At 38.4% G+C, this 9,135-nt stretch overlaps 1 protein-coding gene across 2 annotated transcripts; it reads right to left on the minus strand.

The window, feature by feature from the left end:
- Nucleotides 1–58: 58 nt before the first annotated feature.
- Nucleotides 59–8,356, minus strand: csnk2a1 (casein kinase 2, alpha 1 polypeptide). Of its 2 annotated transcripts, none has more exons than XM_057340078.1 (15): nucleotides 8,239–8,356; nucleotides 7,112–7,201; nucleotides 6,321–6,399; nucleotides 5,978–6,106; nucleotides 5,688–5,799; nucleotides 4,384–4,485; nucleotides 4,128–4,178; nucleotides 3,982–4,041; nucleotides 3,807–3,890; nucleotides 3,609–3,719; nucleotides 3,416–3,517; nucleotides 3,181–3,281; nucleotides 2,902–3,050; nucleotides 1,371–1,460; nucleotides 59–1,249 (listed from the first exon to the last, which is right to left on the minus strand). In XM_057340078.1, the coding sequence occupies exons 4-15, from the start codon at nucleotides 6,076–6,078 to the stop codon at nucleotides 1,125–1,127; spliced, it is 1,188 nt and encodes a 395-aa protein (XP_057196061.1). In that variant the 5' UTR covers nucleotides 6,079–6,106; nucleotides 6,321–6,399; nucleotides 7,112–7,201; nucleotides 8,239–8,356; the 3' UTR covers nucleotides 59–1,124. The 2 variants fall into 2 exon arrangements, with proteins under 2 accessions (XP_057196061.1, XP_057196062.1); XM_057340079.1 differs by lacking the exon at nucleotides 8,239–8,356 and adding an exon at nucleotides 7,815–7,933.
- Nucleotides 8,357–9,135: the final 779 nt, after the last annotated feature.

The following is a 9,135-nucleotide window of genomic DNA, read 5'->3' on the forward strand; positions in this document are numbered from 1 at the left end:
AATATTCTTGTTCGTTCTTCAACCAGTCGACCAAGACAAAACACAACATGCAACGCTAAATTGATATTTTTCCAGTTTAATTGATTCAGTCGTGGGGTAGAAAGAGATGTGTATTTCACTGGACAGTCCCCTCTCAAAAGAAAATTACAAAAACTCTTTATAGTATCAAACCAATGCGTCTGAAACTTGTTTAAAAAAAACTCACGCGCACGCACGCACACACACAACTGAAAGTAACACAAAAATTGGCATATTATTGATTGTGTTACTCAGCAATTGGTACAAGACCTCAAACAGCTACTATTGAGTCTAACAAGATCTGTCCAAAAACCAACAGGCTATACAGAACCAGCACAGCTGAACTGAAATATATAAGATGGGGATTTTGTTACACAATGATTCAACACAAATCTTCAGAAATGTTACAGTAGTTTTGATCTGGTCTTCGGTTCATTTCAGAGCTGAAACAGAATAACGGGTTAAATCATGACACCAGCACAGTCAGCGCTCTGACCAAGCATATACCTCCCAGTAAAGCTGCTTTCTCTTGTCCCCATCATCGTATTCTTCAAAATTCAGGGACAACAGGCCCTGTACCGGCATTTTTACTCTCAAGATGTCCATTATGTACATCAAGTTTTGTGAACCGTTGCGATCGAGACTCGGACCGTAAAACACAAAAGTAGGGACTATGCCTAAAACACTCCCTAAAAACCCCTGCCTCCCAAAAAAAGCACACACAATTAAAATTAAGCCAAGTGAAATGGTCTTCAAGCACAAGAATGCTAGAGGGACATATAAAATTAATTTTTATTATCCTTCAGGTGGACATTTATGTGTGTTTCTAAACAGTCACTGTGATAGAACGCTTACACCCATATGCTTTCCTAACTCACACAGACAGGTGCAAAAACATGACGGGTTTCCTTGAGTCCATAAACCCCTAAACAACACAACTGAAGAGAAAAAATAAAACAGTAACTTAACATTTTAGTTTTCGGTTACTTGCAACATAAAAAGAAACAAAAATCAATGGCCCCCCGATTCACAATTCCAAGCAGGCCCACTGAAGATAGAGAGCTAGAGATGTGACAGAGAGAGAGAGAGACAGGGGCAGTTGGTGTTCAGGGCTGGGCTCCTGCGGCAGTGGGCACTTGTGTGGCCATTGTGTTAGGGGCAGGGATGACGGGAGAACCAGCGCTGATGTTGGCCATGTTGGGCTGTGTGCTCGGAGTCATAGAGGTGATGCCTGCAGTGTGACAGTGACCGATACATGTTCAGCTGAGCTTGTAGACTGAGGTGAATACAGGTAATTTATTATGGAAGAGATGCACAGAGGTAGAGGAACTACAGAGACTGAGGAGGTTTACCTGCCATCATGCTAGAGGAGCTCACTGGTGTGGAACTGGCAACCATTCCTGTAGCTGGTGCCCCTCTGCCCTGGTCTTTAACTATGGGGTCTGCGCGCACAAACACAAAACAAGAGCATATCATTTTTAATGTCAAACACAATAAAATGACAAAATCCTGTCAAAAAGGACCTGTACATATCAACCCCATTTAAATGCACTGAAGGAATACACAGAAGGAATACACACCCATTATTCGCATTAACCCTTTTAAGCAAAAATGAAAAACCTCCTCAAGCGAGCGTAAAAACTTTTTTGCGAATTAAGGGTTTTTAATTTGAAATTTAGCATTTCCATCACTCGTTTCTGATGCGAAACTAGGGCTGTCACAATTATTAAATAATCGTCTCATCGCGATTGTTTGACCTCATTGCAATTATTGCACATCTCAATAGAAGACACTAGGGGGAGCTGTAGTGCATCTGCATATTGCATATTTTAATGTATATATTGTAACTAAAGCACAATCACTTTAAAAAAAAACTAATGCATATACCATAAAAATAACCTGCAGTACAATTTAATATTATTTGTTCCCGAAAAAGCACACCCACATGTCAACCAGCGAGAGCAGGAGAAAGAGCACACCCATGTGAAAACCAGCGAGAGTGTGAGAAAGAGTACGCCCATCTACGTGCTCCATCATTCACAAAGTTCAGCAGTGTTTGTTTGTTAAATGCATTTCGGTGATGAATGTTATATAAACGGTGGATATAACGCTGGATTTGGAGATCATTTGAAACATGATAGATGGAGCGGTCCGAGCGCTAAAAGATGCCGGCCATAAACCGCATGCGGTAAGTGAACCCGAGTCAAATGTCAGTGTTTTGTTGGCAATCGGCGCGTACGAACATAAGGTAAACAACACAAACTTTTAGTGAATTAATGCGATGATGTATTGTGTGCTCGTGCTTTAGTTTCCTGCACTCCTTCAGGAGGCCGTCTTTTTTCGGAAATAATCGCACAGCTGTATCCGTCTTATAAATGTGGTCAAACTAAAGAGTCTTCGAATATACGAAGCATGCAATACTACTCTATAGGTACTCAAGATTAATATGAGATTGGCAGAAACTGCGTGTGTTACATCCGCTTTAATAAAGAAATAAAAACTAAATTAAGACTGAAATAGAAATAAACAACAATAAAATGTAAACAAATAAAAATGAAAAAAGCAAAGAAAATTGCTAAAAAAAAAAAACACGGAAATGAACATGAAAACAAAAAAATACTAAAATTAAATCTTATTCAAAATATTAATAAAACTACATAATTAAGTGCTACAAAACATTTCAATCATCAACACATGCCAAATGGCATGAAAATCAATATTTGCTCCTTACAATCTCATATCTTTGAATAAGTGTTACATTTATAATATCACAAGCAATGCAAGTGTCACCGTGGATTTCCTACTAAAAATCATACACTGCTTAGAGAATTAAAAAAAACTTCAGATATTTGTTCTGTAGTACTTGTGTGTATTGTTACTCACAGAAGTAAGGGTGGTCCATGGCCTCACGAGCTGTCAGTCGAGCCTGGTGGTCGTAACGTAGCAGCTTGTCCAGGAAATCCAGAGCCTCGGTACTGACCAGGTGCTGATTCTCGCTGTGCACAAATCGCTCCCATCTCTTACGGGAGTGTCTGAACAAATAAACGGGAGATGTTGAAACATTCTTTAACCGTGACGCATTATATGACTTACACTGCACTCACTAACATTAACACTGGGTCTCTGTTTCAAGAGAAACAATCTGGGGAAATAAAAACATACCTGCCCAAAATGTCATTAAAGCGTGGGTCCAGTTCAATGTTGTATTTGTCGATGTAATCATACAGGTCCTCTGTGCCCAGAACCTTTGCGATCCGAACAAGCTAAATAAGGAAAAACACATCAACACACATCACTCAGCAGTAAACACTTTAAACCAAACTAAAACAATTCTACTAGTAACTACTAGTAACAAATAGCTCATGTTAGTTCATGCAAAACAAGAAAGACGGAGGACCTGATCATAGTTGTCATGTCCATGGAAAAACGGTTCCTTCCTGAAGATCATACTGGCGAGCATGCATCCAAGACTCCACATATCGAGACTGTAGTCATACATCTAATGAGCACAAGAAACAAATATTTGACATTCGCTCTGAAACATCAGTTGAAATTTGTATTATGTACTACTAATGCAAAATCAAACTCACCTGATAGTCCACAAGTAGTTCAGGGCCTTTAAAGTATCGGGATGCCACGCGCACGTTGTACTCCTGGTTTGGGTGGTAAAACTCAGCCAAACCCCAATCGATCAGCCGAAGCTTCAAGAGAAAATTATATTTTACAAATCAAGAATTTACAAAAACAAGATTTTAGGTGTATTCATAACACAGGCGAGGTTTAAATACCTTTCTGTGCTCGTGGTCGATCATGACATTGTGTGGTTTTACATCTCTGTGCATTATCCCCATACTGTGGCAGTAGTCCAGAGCCTGGAGTTAGAAAATCAGAGCAAAACAGATCAAGCACATCATTGTGGTCAACAAATCGCTTTGTGTAGAAGTACAGGAGTGATCATCTCACCTTAAGAATTTCGTACATGTAGAAGCGAATGTCATAGTCTGATAATGTCTGATACAGTTGCTGTAAAGACACACAAAAAAACAATTCATTACAAAATCAAACCAAGCACAAACTCATCTTACAAGTAGGAAAAAAACACCTCTTGCCTTGAAGTCTGTGTTGTTAACATGCTCAAAAACCAGCGCTGGCGTTCGTGACTGCGGCACAGAAACGGATTTTAAACTTGAGTGCACACAAACAAACCCTCACATATTCATGTGCCATTGTAACCAGCACAGCCTTTGGACAAATAAATGAAACCACCATGCCCTCAGTGAATCAAGAGTAAAAAAAAACAGACCTCGTCTTAACTAAGGTCAAGAAAACAATAAAGGGTGCATTAAGAAAAGTGAATGAACTTACCACAGGATCCTTTACGATGTCTAAAAGTGTTATGATGTTGGGGCCTCCTCTCAAGTTCTCCAGAATCTTTATTTCTCGTTTAATTTTCTTCTTTTTTACTGGCTAAACAAACAAGACAAAGAAAATTGTAACACTGTTATTTTTAAAGCGATTTTGCATAAACATGAAAGTCTTCAACTTCAACCACCATTCACTTTCATTGTATAGAAATGCATTCAAATACATGACTGAGTCTATCATTCATAACATTCTACCTTTTGTGTCCTACAGAAAAAACCCATCATACTGGTTTGGAACAACATGAGGGCGAGTAAATGATGACAGATTTGCATTTTAGCTAGGGATGTTCGTTTTTGACCGTTTAACGATAGTAAAAAATTTGACCGATTAATACTATCAGTTAAACGATTATTAATATTGATAATTTTTTTAATATGAATAATAATGATTCAATAATACGTTTTTAAATAGCTATTAAATCATGCATGTTTGCGCTAGTCATTTAGATATTTCGATACGTATCGATACTAAAAAACCGCTCCAATACGCATGTACCACGTATCGATACCAGCTGCGTGTTCTTGCTCTCTCTCTTTTTCCGACAGTGAGTTGACACACTTCACGTGATTGGAGTGACAACAGAGCTCCGCCTCCCTTTCACAGACTTGACTCGTTTGCGGCAGTTAAATAGTGTTCATGTTAAAAAAGATATAATAATTTCATCCACTAGTTTCATTCGCTCTGGTTAAACATTATGTTAGAAAGATGGCCAGTAGCCTAAAGAGTCTCAGCAATAGTTCTCGAGTTTAATGCCCACGTTTCAGTCTTTATGTGCGCTCATCAATGATTTCATCCACTCGTCTCATTCGCTCCGGTTTAACATTGTTAATAATAAAAAGATGGCCAGTACAGAATCTCTGTTAAGTTTAAAGTTTGCGTTTCTGTCTCTATGTGCGCTGATCAATAATTATATGTGAATAAAAGCCAAATTAAAATTTGTTAATCATACAAATGTATTTACTAACATTAATGAATGGATGAGCGACACATTTGTTCAAGTAATTATTAAGCTCTTTTAAATGTTAGCTAAAAAATACAACTCGAATACTCGAAATGAGACGCAGGATGTTTTTTTTTTTATTCCAATTTAATATTAAAAACTTATCAGTTAACGGTTAATGGTCGGATAACGAGCGTCGGTTCTCTGTTAGAGAAATGAACTGAAATGAGCATCCCTAATTTTAGCTGAATTATCCCTTAACACAGTGAAAAGCAGTTTAGTGAACGCAAACCACAGATGATACCTTGAGTATTTTGACAACAACTTTCTCATTGTTCGTAATGTTTATGGCTTCAAACACCTCGCTGTATTTTCCCCGGCCGAGCTTTCGCACCAACTGGTAGTCATCTTGATTTCTGTACACAAAAACATTACAGTACATAAACACACTCAAATCACCAACACCCAATCCATGAAAAAATTTAAGCACAAGTCAGAAAAACGCAACTTCATGGACCTGAAAAACAACCCTACAAAGAAAGTATCCACAGGGACGATATTGCATTTACGTCAAACAAATGAAAGAGAACGCACCCCCAGTCAACAACATGGGATTCATAGTCCCAGTACTCTCTGGGTCGTTGTGTGTTTACATCAGGGTAAACTCGAGAGCGACTTGGGACAGGGCCAGACATATTCTACACACGGGATTCCCTGAAACACCTGGGGAAAAAAGAGGCAAACAGCTTACAACAGCACAGCGAAATGTCCTCCGCACAAATACAACAGTTCTGAACTGTAAAAAAGCCTTTATTAGTCTTATATTTTAAGGTTATTGTCAAGAGTTCCAGCAAATTGTGCAGGCAACACATGCAAATCTATACACAAAAACAGCTTGAAAACAGACATGTATGTACTTATATAGGTTGGTTATTACCTTGGAGGTTTTCTCCAAGCAGCAGATGACAGGTGGGGCTGATGAAGGCAGATGTGATGACTTTATGGAGGAGCATAGGCTACAAAATAAACAAGTAAGATGGTCAGCTTACATTCAAGTAAACATATGCTCTTGAATCTGAGATTTACTGCATTTAAAGTGATAGTTCACCCAAATATGAAAATTCTTTCATCATTGATGATGATCTTTCATCATCAACACAAAACATGATATTTTGAAGAATGTTGTTAGCTCTCCTGTAGCTCAGTGTTTAGAGCGTGGCGCTAACGACACCAAGGTCATGGGTTCGATCCCAGGGATTGCACATAATTAGAAACAAATGTATAGTATAATGCAATGTAAGTCGCTTTGGAAAGCGTCTGCCAAATGCATAAATGTAATAAATGTAACTGGCCCCCATTCGCTTGCATTGGTTTTGTGTCCATACAATAGAAGTGAATGGGGGCCAGGGCCCGGTTGCATAAAGCACCTAAAGTTTTTCCCTTAAGTATGACACTTAAGGGGTGATTTTCCTTTACCAAAGACAATAGGAGAATAACTTAAGTAAAACTTAAGGTATACTTAAGGACACACTTAAGGGAAAATTACACTTAAGGTGCTTTATGCAACCGGGCCCAGAGCTGTTCAGTTACCAACTTTTCAAAATATCTTCTTTTGTGTTCTGCCGAAGAAAGTCATAAAGGTTTGAAATGACAAGAGGGTGAGTAAATTACATGAATTTTCATTTTTGGGGGAACTATCACTTTAAGGACTGGGACTCAATAACCTACCTGATTGCAATTCTAGTCAAAGAGGACATCCAGATGTTCACTCAGGAGACACTGCAATCCTAAAAGTAATTCCTCATGGCCCTCAAGATGCTGGAAAAAATATCTAACTTTAAAACACATCATTGTTATGAATCTGCAACTTCAGCTTGCGTGTCAAAGTGCTGATTTACTGACCAACGTCTATTAATAACCAACCGTCTTACTTCACTGCTAACGTTATACAGCCATCAGATTAACAATTTACTGTTTGTGACATGTTAAATAGGCCCAAATATACACACAAATACTCAAAGGAGTACTACATTTTAAATAGTAATGCTAGCTTTTGAAGAACTAACATATGACGGATCGATTTTTGCTTAGATCGATATCGTGTTATTGGGACTGATTCACACAGGACAGGCCTGATGACACAGCCGAAGAAACCAGTCAAACCAGTGCTTTACTACACTCCCCTGTTAATCTGTATGTAATCCACGTGAATACTTAATTACAAACAAATCACATAAACAAACCGATTCACGTATTTCTAATTATAAGGTTCCAAAACAGCTGTTAGCTAGCCTGCTAACCGCTAACTAGCTTAGCGTTTGCCACGCCTAAGGCATTCTAATACATTTACCGGCGCGTTTAGCCAACATTCACAAACCAAATCGTACGCACCAATATGAAACAAATCAAAGAAGCATAAATGACAACATACCTCAATATAAAGTTATAAATCGTAGTGATTTATTGCGCAGACGCCGTTAGCCGAACGTGGCGCAACACGCCACATCAAAGCTCACGCCGCACAAAGGGTTTTAAACAATGCATAAAAACGATCACCTGTCGTAATTCACAGAAATGATAGATCCTCCTCGATGTTAATGTTTGGGTTTAATCCGACCAGAAACCCGATATTGCGCTTCTAGCCACATTACAAAGAAAGGCGGCGGGTTTTAGCGGTTAGCGTGTAGCATGGCACGCGATAACTGTGTAACCAACGAACAAGACGATATAAAGACACATAGGTGGATTTTGGTCCTATAAAGTCTCACGTGCTTTTCCTCATCTCAAAATACGTTTAGCGATTCATTCAAATAGCACCATATGCATGAACTGGTTGTGTGAGCACACTGCATTACCTCTCGGCGTCTCCTGATGGACAATATGGCGGATGCTGCACTAGAGAAAGGCTGCGTCTCAATACCTACTGAACCGCTTGACTATAGCGCTTAGAAAGCGCCCGTAACGACCTGTAAAGCTGTCTAGATAGGCATCTTACCGGGGTTTGAGATACAGTAGCGAGCGAGAGAACGCGCAGACAGACCGGCTTTCTTGATGTTTTATTATGCCTAGTACATATAAAGCGTATGCTTGTTTATATTTATGAATGCTTCCGATCCATAGCTTCCATTTAGATAAATCTTCTTTAATCTGAATGTGGACGCGCAAGCACAATTTTCTTACATAAAACATATTTAAAAAATATATGTTAACATATAAAACATAACAAACAAATATAGCTATAATTAAAGCTTGGTAACCACAAATTAACCAGGGTTTTGCTACAGTAACCACAGTTTAACCACGGTAACACTGTGATTTCGTAATAGAGATGGTAAGAAAGGAGCAAACACTGTGCCCTACATTCTTGAGACATTTCATTTCCATGCTATTAATTTTTTGTGACAACATTTTAAGGTAAAATCTGTGCATATTTTAACATAATTATTCACACTAATGCCTATAATTCCCCAAATACAATGAAACTGACAGTAAAAAAATAAAACATTCTATTAAAAACAAATATTTATTGATTCATGTTTACCACATTTGTTTAAAGCAGCCTTCATTTTGTAACATTTTCATTTAAAATCTTTGTGGTCTGTGGTCAAATGTTTGATTGCACATTAAATCTCACTGATGTTATGAGTCTATGGCCCGGTTTCACAGACACGGCTTATCTTAAGCCAGGACTATGCCTTAGTTGAATTAAATTATTTAGCCTATGTCACTCTTATAAAAATGCCTTAGAAGAA

This window comes from Triplophysa rosa, linkage group LG8 (genome assembly GCF_024868665.1).
Source record: "Triplophysa rosa linkage group LG8, Trosa_1v2, whole genome shotgun sequence".
NCBI lineage: Eukaryota > Metazoa > Chordata > Actinopteri > Cypriniformes > Nemacheilidae > Triplophysa > Triplophysa rosa.